The 16121-nt window shown below is 38.2% G+C and overlaps 1 protein-coding gene and 1 pseudogene across 3 annotated transcripts in view; one reads left to right on the top strand and one right to left on the bottom strand.

The window, feature by feature from the left end:
* The first annotated feature begins 840 nt into the window (after positions 1–840).
* LOC118661518 lies at positions 841–1772 on the top strand (annotated as a pseudogene).
* Positions 1773–8747: 6975 nt separating this feature from the next.
* Positions 8748–16121, bottom strand: part of NCKAP1 (NCK associated protein 1) — a 97777-nt gene continuing 90403 nt past the window's right edge. For all 3 annotated transcript variants that reach the window (XM_036320742.1, XM_036320740.1, XM_036320741.1), the window contains 4 exons: positions 15033–15149; positions 14326–14435; positions 12889–12978; positions 8748–10241 (listed from right to left, as the gene is read on the bottom strand). In XM_036320742.1, coding sequence (XP_036176635.1) covers positions 10125–10241; positions 12889–12978; positions 14326–14435; positions 15033–15149 — 434 coding nt within the window. In that variant the 3' untranslated portion in view covers positions 8748–10124. The remainder of the gene's footprint in view (positions 10242–12888; positions 12979–14325; positions 14436–15032; positions 15150–16121) is intronic.

Genomic DNA, 16121 nt, shown 5'->3' with positions numbered 1-16121 from the left:
CTGGTTTGATTCTCTGTCAGGGCACATGCCCAGGTTTCAGGTTCGATCCCCAGTAGGGGTTGTGCAGGAGGCAGCCGATCAATGTTTCTCTTATCAATATTTCTATCTAGCTCTCTCCCTTTCTCTCTAAAAATCAATTTTAAAAAATTAATAAAGACATATTTTAAAATAAAATAAACAAGGGCAACATATCTTAGTGCTGTTGTTTTTTATAAAACCTCATTCAATAGTGCATGAAGTTTCTGTTTGTCAGAATACTTTAATGAAATTTGATTATCGCCAGTGACCCCCAAAACTTCAAATCCAGGAGTTACTAAAGAGGAAATGCTTTTAATAGTTGCTCATAATCTTAGTAATTTGATAGTAACTGTATCATGAGCTGCTCTCTGCTCTACTTAAGATCTCTTCACTGCCTGGTAGAAATTAATGATTCTGAACTACATTAAAAATTTTAAATACAACTGATGTAATACAGTTATAATTTTTGAATAAAATTGATTCCTATACTTTAGAAGCTTATATCCTATGATGGTAATCTTCAGTGTAGGACTTAGTTAAATATTAATTTCAAGTCTCAAGCACTGATGATTTGGTCAGTATGCACACTATGAATGTGACTCAGCCATACACCACATTAAGACATGGCAATCGCCGGTGTGGGTGGCGGTGTGCCTAGAGAGGCCAGCCCAGGTGACCCTAGTGGGGTTCGCCTAGAGGGGCAGGGGAGTTACCTGCAGCAGCTATGCCTATTGCCCGCCTACCGGCCATGCCTGCACTCCGTGGGAGGCTGGGCTGGGGAGTGCCACTGCCGCTCACACCCAGCCAGGGTGTTAGCAAAACATGGTGGATCAGTTGGCAAACAGCGAAGCAAATACTAGATGTATAAATATAGGAGAAAACTGTTTTGTAGCAGCTGGTCAAACCTTAACTATACCTGGAGGGGTTCTTATTGGAGGAGTATTGACTAAGTTGTGCAGAAAAAGCCAAAGCAAAGCAGGTTTTTTTTTTGTTTGTTTGTTTTTTAACATTTTTATTGATCTCAGAGAGGGAGAGGGAGAGAGAATCATCGATCCGCTGCCTCCTGCACACCCACCCTGGGGATTGAGCCGGCAACCCGGGCATGTGCCCCTGACCAGAATCTAACCCGGGACCTCTAGGTCCGCAGGCCAACACTCTATCCACCAAGCCAAACCAGCTAGGGCAGCAGTTTTTCTTGTTTAATGACATTCTTGTATATGGCAATATTGTCATCCAGTAGAAAAAATATAACATATTATTCCCCTGGAAAATGTCACTATTGATTCCATCGAAGATGAGGAAGACTTGAAGAATGGATGGCGTCTCAAGACACCAACTAAATCATCTGCCGTTTATGCTGCCACTGCCACTGAGAAATCAGAATGGATGAATCACATAAGTAAATGTTACGATTTATTCTCCAAAAGTGGGACGACACCCAGTAATGAACATGCTGTCTGGGTTCCTGACTTTGAGGCAACTGTTACAGAAGCAAAGCTCACACCTTTAACTGTCGTCACCGTTGCTGCAAATGTGGTTTTGTTGTCTGTGGGTCCTGCTCTGAAAAGGGATTTTTTTCTTCCCAGCCAGCCCTCTAAGCCTGTGTGGAGTTGTAACTTCTGCTATGACCTACTTTCTACTGGGGACATGGCCACATGCCAGCCTACTAGGTCGGACTCCTACAGTCAGTATTGAAGTCACCTTTAAATGATGTATCTGATGATGATGATGATGATGATGATAGCAGTGCCTAAGGACATATTTTGAAATATTTAATTGGTTGTGACCATCTGAGAAATCAGCTTCGGGGAGGAATGTAAAATTCTCAGCTCTTGTTTAATTTTGCTCTAGCCATGAATTTACCTGAGAAACTTTTAACCTGCGTCTCAATATATTCGAGAGAAAGTAGGTCCTGCTGTCATTCCCCTCAGCCCCACTACTACCACCTCCCCCCAACCATTCTAATGGTTAAGACACAGTAACACAAATACATGATTTGGAAACACTTTGGCTTTGTCACATATCAAGTGGTGCCTTATCATAATAGCACTGTTACATAAAATAAACCCCTACTTTCTCACTTTTTAGTTTGTTTTAAAAATAAACTGGTCGCCCGGCTGGCGTGGCTCAGTGGTTGAGCATCGACCTATGAACCGGGATGTCATGGTTTGATTCCTGGACAGGGCACATGCTCAGGTTCAGGCTCAACCCCCAGTAGGGGGAGTGCAGGAGGCAGCAGATCAATGATTCCCTCTCATCATTGATGTTTCTCTCTCTCTCTTTCCTTTCTGAAATCAACCAATATATCTAAAAAAACCACACTGGCATTCTTTAAGGTGATGAGTGTTTATGAATGGCTATAATTAGAAAACTTGTCATCTGACAGCTATAAATAACTAAATTTCAAGGGTCTTCATTCTTTGTGAATATTTTCCCATAAAAGTTATAATTATACTTTTGTTTTATAGATTTCAAATTATAATTGTCAAATATAAATTTTAAATTGTCATTCTTAGGAATTTGGTTCAAAATTTATCCAATATAGAATTGTCATATTGCATTAGATTCTATTTTTAGCAAGACATTTGTAGGTATAAATTCATTTGCTTTAACGTTATTTCTAGACTGAAAAATCTTATAAAACCCTTGAAACAGATTTAAATGCTATGATAGAGCACAGATCTTCTTAGGCTAAGATTTGGAAGAAATAATATGTAAGAATGGTCGACAGAGCGGTTAAGTTTGACTAGACTTCTATGGAAGTATTATCTATTCTACTGTAAAACTATCTTGAATTTAGAAATATAGTGCTACATTTTACAGTTTTGTAAAGTCCCAAACAATATTTGTAGTTTTGTAAAACAATTGCATGTTTAATCTGTTTCTGGAATCATTTTGCAATGTATAGAACTAGAGTAGCAATTGATCTAAATTGTGAACTTCACAATCTAGATTGCTTTTGAGAAGTGGTATTTTTCACTCTGCTTAGAGGCAGCCATTAGGTTGACAGTACATTCATTTATCATATACAACTTGATGCATTTTGCACTGCTCTCTCCATTTGTATGCTGCAAATAACTAGTCTTTCAAATAGGAAAAATCAGTCTAAAGATTGTTTTAAATTCTAATTTTTTTAAACCTGTCAACCTGGATATATTGCATATGTTATGAGAGGTTTGATTCAACAACTTGTGATAGAGAATTCTTTGGTTTGGCGAAAGCACTAACTTTACTGTTAAATTGTGAAAGCATTTGAAGATATGTAGCTCTCCCTGTAGGAAATGTGAAAGGCACAATACGTTTGTTTTAACATCAAATGGACTTTCGTTTCCAAGCAATCTCATATAATCAACATACCTGCAAAAGACTAGGAAACCTGAGACGTGCTAATGGAGACTTACTGGTACATAGGAGCCCAGCAGATTCAGGAACCAAGGGGAAGTCTTCTTCAATAATTTGCATTGTCAACCTCCTGACACTCTTTTACAATAAAAAATACATTACAATTTAAAAAATAGACGTGCAGTCACCATGTCATATTCAATACAGCTCCATCTCTAGGTCACCCATTTTCCAGGTTTGTGGACCTCATATAAGAGGTTGGCCAGAATGCTCCTGCACCAAACACTTGTCCATCCATCCCACCCCCAAAATTGAGAAAGCTAGTAAGGTAAGGATCAAAGTGAGTGCACTGAATCAGAAATGAGAAATGGCCCTCTATGGCTAGATTCCTGACTTAGATTGCTAATTTATCCTATTTTGTTATTTTCTGGTCAGAATGACAGGCTGAAAACTTTTCTTGGAAATGAAACATTCCAGAGTTAGGCATGCTTGATCTCGAATGATAGCAATGTGTATGGAAAGTTTGGTTCATACAAGAATGAAATTTTAATATACTTAATGCAACTTTCCACTCTGAAAATAAAACCAAAGTAGAGTCAATATATATTACTTAATTTTCCTGTCCAATAGGACCAAATAACAAAAAAAAATATTTCTTTTTGCTGAAGATTAAAAAATTTAAAATTTCCAACAAATTCTTTCCCCAAGGACAAATGTCATGGCAATCTTTAGAATTTTGAGGACATATTGTCTATTTGGAAATTCAGGCCAAGGCCATCAAATGAAACTATGGTACATGCTCAAGAGGCTAAAAAGAGATGAAGGACAGATGTAAGAAGTTACACTATTTTAAGGATTATTCATTCACAAAAGTCTCTACGAATGACTCAGCTAAAATCTTCCAACTGGTAAGCCATTATAATAGAAGGGTGGGCATGTTTATATGCAAATTAACTAGATTACAGTTCACTACCTGATAGGACTTGGCCTTGGTTTAGGCCTGATGATGTAAATAGACTTTACCCATTCTCAGATTAATGCCACAGCATATCAGTAAATTCAGTTCGTTTCCTCCTTTATAACCAACCTCCCTACCTTAGACTGGATTTGTGAACTTTGAATTTATAAGCAAAGAATAAAGGAAGACAGGCAGACCAGAAAAAAAAAAGAGCTAGCTTTGCGACTGAAACACTAAGTAGTAAACTTCTACTTCTCATACATGCCAAGTTTGTTTTTGCCTTCTGGGCCTTTATGTTCAGTGTTCACTCTGCCCCATTTCCGGTTCCTTCCCATCCTCCTTGTCAGGGGCCTTCCCCGATGACTTTCTAATGTCCCAAACGACTCCCTCCCCCTCTCCCCAGCTCCCCACCCTATGTCTTCCCCTCTCATTATCAGAAGTTTACCCCCCTACTGTCTACCATCATTACAATGCAAACTCTACTATACTTCTCTACTTTCATCACCATTATATCCAGGCATCTTAAAATATTTGCTAATGACTGAATAGAAAATGGTAGAAAATGATTAGGAAAGTACAAATGACCAACTGGAGGATCCAGACTGGGAAGTCCTGGGAAGCACCTGTGCCAAGTTCTATGATTACCTCTGGAAAAGAGAAGGCAGAAAAAATCTATAATAATAAAAGTGTACTATTCTAATTAGACAGAACATCCGAACAACCTTCTGGACGAAGCTGGGGCTGTGAGGGCCGAGCCCCTTGCACAAATTTTGTGCATCAGGACTCTAGTTAGAGATAAATTGGACAGAAGAAAGGGAGGGAAAGAAAGAAAAGGAAGAAAAGAAAGGAGGGAGGGAGGGAGGGAGGGAGGGAGGAGGGAGGGAGGGAGGGAGGGAGGGAGGGAGGGAGGAGGGAGGGAGGAAGGAAGGAAGGAAGGAAGGAAGGAAGGAAGGAAGGAAGGAAGGAAGGAAGGAAGGAAGGAAGGGCCTAAAGGAAAAGAAAGCTCTCTCCTTTGAATTCCGAGGCACTGTTTTACTTGCTGGGGAAATACAAATACGAGGTAGGGGTACTGCTAGCTTAAACTAAATGTATCTCATCCAGCTGATACTGGCTCAATTGCATCAGATTCTCACAACTATCGCCACAGCACTATGCCAAGTATAACCCGTAAAGGCAGGCTCTGACTTTTTTCTGGACTCAACCTTCTCTTGCCTATAAGGTCCCAGCAGTCTTTTTTCCTGAATTGCAACATTATCACAACACAATAATCAGCTGATTAAAATATAATTTAAACAGTACAAAGTTCACTCTCAGTTCCTGGAGGCAGGGTAAGATTTTACACATCTTTTTGATTCTAACAGTACAGATATATGTTCCAAATTGATTGATTCAGTACTCTGTGACCAGAGATCCTGCAATAGCTCAGTCTATAAAGGTAAGGATTACAGTAAATAAAGATAAAATAAATTAATGACAGATAGGGCAGCAATTTCTTCTCAGGGAACTATCTTAATTACATTTAAAATAATATGATATAGATTTCTATTTCCTCTGTATGTTTAATAACAAAAACACCACTTTACCTAGATTCCATAGCATTTTGTAAAATGGGAAAACTTTCTATAAAATGAAGTCTACGGTGGAATGAATGATAATAACTTAATGTTAGATTGACATTAAAATATAAAGGGCTTGTCCTAACCGGTTTGGCTCAGTGGATAGGGCGTCGGCCTGCGGACTCAAGGGTCCCAGGTTCAATTCCAGTCAAGGGCACGTACCTTGGTTGCGGGCATACCCCCAGTAGGGGGTGTGCAGGAGGCAGCTGATCGATGTTTCTCTCTCATTGATGTTTCTAACTCTCTATCCCTCTCCCTTCCTCTCTGTAAAAAATCAAAAAATATATTTAAAAAAAATATATATATATGAAGGGCTTTTACAAATTTTAGAATTTAATTGAAAGACAAAGTTCAGTATTAATTATACCACGTTAGGAGGAAAAATTGCTGATTTTGGAGGGGGTCTTTTTCTTTTTTAAAAATTATGTATACCAGGTTATTAATATAAAAGGCAAGGAAAATCTTACAACTTTTTGCCTTAGTTGTTTTATTAGAGAACATAAAGTTTTCAAAATAACATCTCTGAGAAATGAGGCTAAAATTGATATAGCCTCCTACATATAGTATCTAACTACACAACAGTACCTTTCTGAATTAGCTTTATCATTTATAAGATACCTATTTAATAGTATAAATTTAGAATAAAGGAATTAGAATTTTGGTATAATCTCAATCTACTCTGAAGTACATATATTTAAATTGAACATCTTTCATTCTTTAACAGGTATATATCCTTTTCATATCAATGCTGTTCTTAACTTAGATTTGGAAATAAATGTTCTATATCTCTAAAAGTCCACTAAAATTCAATTATCAAAGTACTTGTAACAGTTATATTAGTATATTTTAAAAGTCATATCACTGTACTCAAGATTACATGGGGTTGCATTTCAGTCCTAACTACATGTACTAAATTATTTTAAACATGTAATAAGTGGTATTTTAAAAGAAAATCTTTAAAACACTTGAATTGAAAATAAAAAAATGAAATGATTAATTTCATTAAAGAAATAAAAACAAAAAAAACCTACAAAATATATATTTATGTAATCATTTATATATATAAATAAACCTACAAAATAAATCTATAAAAGAATATTCTACCTCACAATAAGCAAAGCTATACAAATTTTTAAAAGATTTATGCTTCACTTTTTGAAGAGGCAAAGATGCATTGGCAACAATGGAGGAATTAAAACACACAATTGTAGAAGTAATCTTACTGGAGGGAAATCTAATATGTATCAAAGTTTAAAATGTATACATCCTTCCACTAAGTAATCTAAATTTTTGAGAAATTATGTTAAGGAGATAATAGAACAAGTTCATCAAAATACAGATACAAGATATTTATAATAATGAAAAACAAGAAATGGCCTAAATGTCCATCCAAATGAAATTTTTAAAGTGGCTATGGTATGTATGGAGGCATTAAAAAAACATATCAAAGACTTTTTTCCACTATTGAGTGAAACAAGCCGATTACAGCCAAGCTACATGGTATGATCACATTATAGTAGAGAAAGCAACAAAAACAGTATTTCCTAGTGTAAATTTAGAAGAAAATAAGAAAAGTTAACATAAGATATTTGAAATAGTAGTTGTCAATTTAACTTCAATTTTCCAAGTTACTTTTGCCTCTTGTCTTTGTTATTAATCCTCGCCCAAGGATACTTTTCCATTGATTTAATCCTCGCCCAAGGATACTTTTCCATTGATTTTTAGAGAGAGTAGAAGGGATGGGGAGAGAAAGAGAGAGAGAAATATCAATGTGAGAGAGCCACACATTGATTGGTTGCCTCCTGCACTGGAGTCAGGGATCGAGCCTGCAACCAGTATGTTTGGTCCCTTGGCTGGAACCAAACCCAAGGCCCTTCAGTCCACAGGCCAACACCCTACCCACTGAGCCAAACTGGCTAGGGTTCTTTCGACCCCCCCCCCCCACCTTTTTTTTTAAGTAGAATGACTCTCTGTAAAGAATCAACAATACATCAGCCAGGCAGTCAGTTTAGTATTTGAGAAAAAAACTGGGACTAGACAAACTTCACATGACTAAGAGTGATCTTTTCTTGGCCTGAACAGGGATAAACAATGTCTCATGTACATCCATATGCCTTTCCACATATTACTCCAATCAAAGTGCACATATCAAATACCTACTTTACCATGCAGGATATCATTATTGACAAATTACCACTCTAGGATCCTGATATGTCAAAACAAACAACATTTAATCATAGTTTCAACTGTTCACTGTGTAATCAGGTTATTTCAAGTCTAAAACTACTCCATTTAAATATTCCTTTTTAAAAAATCCTCATAGAACTACTGAGAAATTTTAGTAGATAGTAACAACTATTCTCTGCTTTAAATATAGACTGGAGAAATCACATACAAAATCCTATATAATAAAAGCCTAATATGCTAAGTGTCTGGTCAGCCATTCAACCAACCAAAGTGTAATATGCTAATGATATGCTAAGGCCACTCAACTGCTCTCTATGACATGCACTGACCACCAGGGGGCAGATGCTCTGACTGGTAGGTTAGCTTGCTGCTGGGGTCCGGCGTATAAGGACTGAGCAAGACGGCCCAGACATGCCCTGGAGCCCTCCTGAGGTCCCTCCCCAGCCCGATCATGCACTGGTGGAATCCCTCGGACTGGCCTGTGCCCTCTCACAATCCAGGCTGAGGGACCTCCCCCCCACCAAAGGCACGAATTTCATGCACCGGGCCTCTAGTAGCATTATAATCTTGTGGCGTCTCAATTTCATTTCACTCTATGTATCTGAACAAAGAAAAGGATAACTGAGGACACAGCAACTTTCTTTTATCTTAACACAAGGTACCAGTGTATACATAACAAGCTGTGAACAACAGAAGCTCTGATACCAGAAACACAGTCTTTACAATGCCAAGCAAAGAGCAAAACATCTGGTTAGTTTTTAAATGAAATGGGCTGCTCTGCCCTCCATGTCATCCACCAAGCAACAGGCCTTTGATGTCTTTCCCATTCATTACTGATGTAGTTCTCAACATTTTCACTAGTTCCACCATCATTCCTTCTCCCCTCCCCATTCTTTCAAGTAACTCTGTCCATCTATCTGGTCACAGATACAATTAGCAAGCTGATGTCACACAAGTTTCCTTTTAGTTTTGAATTTTTAAAAATGTTTTGTAATTTTATTTTCTAATTTTAATATTTTTCCAGTGGAATGTTTTTCAAAACATTTAAACAAACCTTGTAATAGCTGACCTAGTGTCAAATGCTATATTTAGACATTTCTAAACCAAACTAAACTAAACTAAAGCTTATTTTAAACTAATACTTTCATGTTATTGAATAAATTTCTAAGGATCCCAAATTAAAGAAATCATTAAAAACGTGATACAGTCTAGTGTTTATTTTATGTTATGGCAGGTACACTTAATTTTCAAAAATTTAAAACATATAAAAAGTGGTTAGGGACTAACATTTTTATCAACAGTTGATAGTGTTTAAGATTATTTATTATACAGCAGGGTACAATGGTAGTGCTAATGCCAATAGGGCACCATGGAAGTTAGTCTAAAAATTATCACTAGGCTTTATACAAGCAACAACATATGTTGCTGTTTTAGGATTTCTGGACATAGTCTGCTTCTAATGCTAAGCAGTCCTTTAACATTTTTAATGTTATACAGTGTTATAGTATTTAGTTTGGCAAATGTTTCAAAATAAAGTAGAAATGTATTCATAACATCACAGAAATGCACATCCAGTTTTGTTTTCAATAAGAACCATAGGTACAGATCAGAACTCTTCCCTATATGAAATAATTTACACACAGATGAATGCTATATCACTACCTAAAATAATCACTAAATACAATTCTTTTTGAGAAATAAACAAGCAAAGGTTTTTTTCATTATCAAATATCAAAAACAGAGATAATGTATATTTTTCAAACAAATGATACTCTAAAATTATAGGGATAATTTCTGTGAATTCAGTGAATGTGCAACCTAAATCAACCAAGTATATTGTAGTACAACTATATTAAGAAACCAATGATCAGAAAATACAACCATATGAAAAAAATTTATAATCCACAAAACTGTTTTTCAGGCCTTAAGGTAAAATAGCTCCACAGTTTACAGGTAAAACCCAGGCAACAAAAATGCGTGCTTGTCTTCAATAAGTAGATATTTTATGCAGAAGATGTAACACTTTGCTTGTAGACAGCATGGTATGCATTTCTCAGCAAGACATAAGGAAAACAAGATTCCAAAAGATCCATTGTTAGGAATGGGGATTCCTGCACAATCTGGAAAATTCCAAAATGCATTAGAATTCCAATTATTTATTATGAGAACATTTACTGACAACTAATAACCATAATTTTACATTGTTACATTGTTCTTACTAGAAATAGACACAACTTATTTTCCCTTTACTTTAAAATCTGAAAGGTAAGTGTGCCACGGTGAATGCTCTTAGAAATCAGTTAACCAATGGGAACATACTACACACTTTCATAGCCTTCAACAATATCTATACTAATAAAAGGGTAATATGCTAATTAAAATGGGAGACCTTCTGGACAAAGCCATGGTGATGGGGCCAAAGCAGAGGTGGTTAGGGAACATCAGGCCAGGAGGGGAGGGCAGTTGGGGGTGAACAGTGGGAGCAAGCAGGATGGCAGGGGAGCGCAGTTGGGGGCGAGCAGGCCAGTGATGGGGGCAGTTGGGGGCAAGCAGGCCGGCGGGGGGGGGGGGGGGGGCGGGGGACAGTTGGGGGCCAGCAGGCTAGTGGGGGGGGCAGTTGGAGGCAAGAAGGCCAGCAGTGGGGGGGGGGGGGGGGGAGTTGAGGGCAAGCAGGCCGGCAAGGGGGGGCAGTTATGGATGATCAGGCCAGAAGGGGGGCACAGTTGGGGGCAATCAGGCTGGCAGGCAGTGTTTAGGGGCAATCAGGCAGGCAGGCAGGCAGGTGAGCGGTTAGGAGCCAGTGGTGCCAGACTGTGAGAGGGATGTCCGACTGCCGGCAGTCGGACATCCTCTGAGGGGTCCCAGATTGGAGAGGGTGCAGGCCAGGCTGAGGGACACACCCCACCGTGCACAATTTTCATGCACCGGACCACTAGTCCTATATAATAAAAGAGAAACATGCAAATTAACAGTCCACTACACTCAAGCCACGCCCACCAGCCACGCCCACAAGCCAATCAGGAGTGAGTATGCAAATTAACCCAACTAAGAAGGCAGCGGCCACTGAGCTGGAGCAGCAGGAGTCTTGGGTTGCTCCCAGCGAGAGAGGAAGCCAAGCTTCCCGCCAGCCCTGGCCGGCCCTGGGCTATGTTCAAGGCTACAAAGTTTCAATTATATAAGATAAATAAATCCCAGATAAAAAGGAGAGGCCGGGAGCTTGGGTTGCCGGGGGGCATGGCCAGCCTGAAAACAGCCATCAGCCCCTCACCCAGGCTGGCCAGGCACCCAAGCAGGACCCCCACCCTGATCCGGGACACCCTTCAGGGCAAACCAGCTGGCCCCCATCCGTGCACCAGGCCTCTATCCTAGATAGTAAAAGGGTAATATGCAAACTGACCCTAACAGCAGAAAGACTGGGAATGACTGGTCACTATGACACACACTGACCACCAGGGGGCAGACGCTCAATGCAGGAGCTGCCCTCTGGTGGTCGGTGAGCTCCCACATGGGGGAGCTCTGCTCAGCCACAAGCCAGGCTGACGGCTGCCAGTACAGCGGTGGTGGTGGGAGCCTCTCCTGCCTCCTCAGGAGTGCTAAGGATGTCCGACTGCAGCTTAGGCCTGCTCCCCGCTGGCAAGTGGACATCCCCCGAGGGCTGCCGGGCTGCCAGAGGGATGTCTGATTGCCAGCTTAGGCCCAATCCCCCGGGGAGCAAGCCTAAGCCAGCAAGTGGTCATCCTCCAAGGGGTCCCAGACTGTGAGAGGACGCAGGCTGTGCTGAGGGACACCCCCCCCCCCCGCCCCAAGCGCACAAATTTTTGTGCATGGGGCCTCTAGTATATATATAAAAGGCTAAAATGCTAAGTGTCCCCTCGGGAGTTCGACCGGGAGACCAGGAGTTCGATCGCTCACTAAGACATGCGCTGATCACCATGGGGCGGTGCAGAATGAAGGCAGGCCCCAGCCGGCAGCTGAAAGACCTTGATCGACCCTGATCACTGGCAAGGCCTAGGGACCCTACCTGTGCACGAATTTAATGCACTGGACCTCTAGTGTTAGACATAAAAGAGAATACAAACATTTAAAATGGCCATATCTTGAAGTCCAAATGGAGACCCAAGACTAGACTACAAAGCAAAATTAAACATCAAATCAACTATAATTAAGTGGTGTAAAGCTGTAAGTTCTAGAGAAGTTCAAAAGAGAAGAAAGATTAACGTAGACCGGAGTAATCAGGAAAGTCTATACATAAAACGATTTGAGCTATGGGGTATGCTGAATCATTTAGACATAGACCTCTGCAGGTAAAGGAAATTATTCTAAGTGAGGAAAGAGCTTCATGGTAGAAACAAGCACGGCTGGTTCATGGAAGTCAAGAGAAGGAATGCACTATAGAATATTATAGAAAATTGTATCAAATGGGCAGAATGGAGTCAGACTACAGAAAACTGGAAGAGCTAAAACTAATACACTAGGAAAATATAAGACTCAAGTGTTTCCCAACAAGTTAAAAAACTACAAAGTATACCTTATAGGTAATGCTAACCTTTATTTTGTTGTTTTCTGATATGATTACCATACTATAAAATACAGGTGATTGTCAATCTTTTTAGCAATTTTAGAAAGTGTACAGTTTGGGGGAATGAGCACCAGGAATAAAAAAAGCACCTCAGCTCTTATTGATATTTAATCACTAAAAGCCAAGAAAAGACAATCAGGAATGGCTGGAACTTCTTTGTTGTCGCTAAAAATTAAAATGAGACTTACCATATCTAGCAGTAAATAAACAGATTCTCTATTTCTTGTTGTTGTTTTGTCTGTCTCCTGGCCAATTTTCAGTAGACTGGAGGATGCAAGCTGAAAAGTATACACACATTTTAAGTGAGTTTTTTAAATAAAATGTTCACCAGTGACTTTTTATTTTCAGTATGCTTAAACTTACAGCAAATTTTAATCACTCAGCTGCTTATATAATGAGCAATTAAATGACAAATAAGGTTCTTTACATTCAAGCAATAATTTAGAGAGCTATCCTATATAATAAAAGGGTAATATGCACATTGACCCTAACGGGGGGAACGACCGGTCACTATGATGTGCACTGACCACCAGGGGGCAGATGCTCAACGCAGGAGCTGCCTACTGGTGGTCCATGTGCTCCCACAGGGGAAGTTCCACTCAGCCATAAGCCAGGGAGCAGGCCTAAGCTGGCAGGTGGACGTCCCCTGAGGAGTCCTGGACTGCAAGAGAGCGCAGGCGAGGCTGAGGGACCCCTCCCACCCCACCCCCGCAGTGCACAAGTCTTTGTTCACTGGGCCTCTAGTTAAGGCATAAACAGATACAAAAATAAATGTAATTAAATATTCTTATTGGTCTTTAAAACTGGTTATTTTTCAGGAAAAAAAAGATTTAATTTTTATCTTTCTTATATCTGTATTAACTATATTTCTTAGTTCCCAAATAAGAAAATTTCACACCAAGTTTGAATTAATGGGACATTAGGACAAGTCTTGAATAAAAGAAATACAGGAAATGAAAAAAGATTTTAAATCTCAATACTGTTTTCTTTGAAACAGACATTATTTTCTCAAGTTAGTACTATAATTGCTTTAAATGTTTTAAAAATAAACTTTTCTAAAAAGCTAACAGGATTTATAAGTTGAAAAGAAGCATTATTCTAGTGTTCATTATACCACGATGCATCTTTCCTTTAAGTAAAATATGGAAAAGCTACATTGATAAAGGAAAGAGAGTTACACTAATATTAGAAACTAGAGCTATACTTCATGAGGCCAGAGTTAGCACAACCACCCTCTTTTGGAAGTAGTTTGTCATCATTTTCAGTCTTTCTCCAAATAAATGAATATAAATAAAATATATCCTTTTAGACAGAACATCTTTTCTTTGCCTTAATTTTCCTTTGTTTTGTTTTTTCCTCTTTAAACCCTAGACAAAATTCTAAGGTACAACAAACATCAGCTTAGAAAAAAAAGTCATCCTGCAGAACTCAAAAACTGGGAGACTTCTATGTTAAGGGGGAAAAATGCAAAACCAACTACTCCTTGATTTTAATGCCCTGCCTTACTTGTTCCTCCCCCCTGCCCCCCAAATTAGTTAATTAAGAGAATTTATTCTCTTACATCTCATAGTTATTTTAAATTTTCTTTATAAAATGCCATGAGTTTTGCTACTGATAATACATACCGCCAGAAATTCTTTAAGACGATCTTCAATGCTTCCTTTGTGAATTGTAAACAAAGCTGCAGCAATCTGGTTGATGGCTTTGGCCAAGCAATGTATGTTATTGCAATGCCCTGAGAAAGTGCAAATAGGGTTTGAGGTTTGTGTGTGACCCCCAAATATTAAATAAGACATAGAGAATAGATCTTGAACGACTTCACAATCTACATATATAGTGATGTGATTAAAAACAAGGCTGGGGCATAATCTGCCTTGCTCTCCTTTCACTTACATGAGGACTAGTACTTTTAAAAATAGCACAGCAAGTGAGCAACAAATGATTATGTCTGTATTAAACAAGCAATTAAACCCCTAAAAGAAATCTTACATCAGTTTTATAATGTCTTAGACACGTAAAAAAAGAAATGCTTAGCTGCTTTACAAACATTTTCTTGTCCAATCCTTAAAATAATCCTAAGAGATAGATACTCCCTTCACCATCCACCCCCTGCCACACATACATTCAAGCACCCATAAGCTCACATAAACGTTTCCTATATCAGAAAACTGGGATTTAGAAAAAGAAATACTGACTATTCAGGTTACAAAGCTAGTAAATGGCAGAACTTAACCCACATTTTATTATAAAAAATATTAATTACTTGAAAAGTATCTGCCATATCAAAACTCTTAACTTTTCCATTGATAAAATAATTTTAGACCACAATTACCTTCTATAGCAGGGCTATACTGGGACATCACATTACTGGCCAGTGTTGGCAAAGAAACTGCCACAAAGACCATGAGGAGGCAGGCAATTTTATATTCTTCTTCTGGACTTATGTTTTCTAAGGGAGAAAAATTAAAAATAAAACCAAGGTATTTCTTCTAGATTAGTTAAAGAGTTGATCATCTAAACCAGAAAAGGCAAATTTAAATTTTTATATAAGGTATTTTACTTTGCCTCTACAAAACTGATCACAGTTTTTTTTACAAGAAATACAGAATGAATATAAATAATATATGTTACTATTTGCTATTATCAATTCCCAAGGCATATTTCAAAGGCTGCTAATATTTTTCTTTTTTTAAATTTTAAGATTACAGGGCAAAAATAAATTAGGATAATTGGAACCCAAAATTTCCTTATTGAAAACTGATGATAAAATTATTTACAAGAAAATTCTATTTACTACAGTTTAGAAAATTTATTATCTCATAAAATCCTTAATATTTTTTTTATCTAAAATAGGTATGAATATAATTTGAAATGTACTATTTAAAAGGTATAAATTTGTAAAGGGACTGGATTTCCAACCTCTCCATCTTAGAAGACAGAAGGAACCAGTCATACATGAAAATAACTAGCATTGCCCAAGGCTTTTAAGATATAACCCTTTCAAAAATATTTATTATATTGTGAACCAAAATTGTGGATTACCTTGTGCCTGGGAACTTCTAGTCACCCTACTATTCACTATCATATATAACTAAGAGTTGAACATAAGAAAAGAGCCAGAATATGCTTTTAAAATTTGGTTGGTTATGAAAAATACAGCTGTAGCAAATTAAGTAATAGTAGTAATTATCCATGTGACTATAATTAACATACTGCATGAATTACAAACATAAAGCAATATTAAATCAAAAAAGAACTGATGAACTCAGTCATACAGGCAAAGGACTAGGGGAGGGCATTTTAATGCCAGAAACAGATGAAATGTTATCTACTTTGTAGACAAATCTAGAAATATCAAGAGCATTCTGGGTACTACATTACACAGGGCTGGCCTCAAAATCTCTTAAATGTTTAATATTAC

This window comes from Myotis myotis, unplaced genomic scaffold (assembly GCF_014108235.1).
Source record: "Myotis myotis isolate mMyoMyo1 unplaced genomic scaffold, mMyoMyo1.p scaffold_m19_p_8, whole genome shotgun sequence".
In the NCBI taxonomy this organism is placed as follows: Eukaryota; Metazoa; Chordata; class Mammalia; order Chiroptera; family Vespertilionidae; genus Myotis; species Myotis myotis.
Note: the sequence above shows the minus strand (reverse complement) of the source record. Positions and strands in the feature narration are given on the sequence as shown.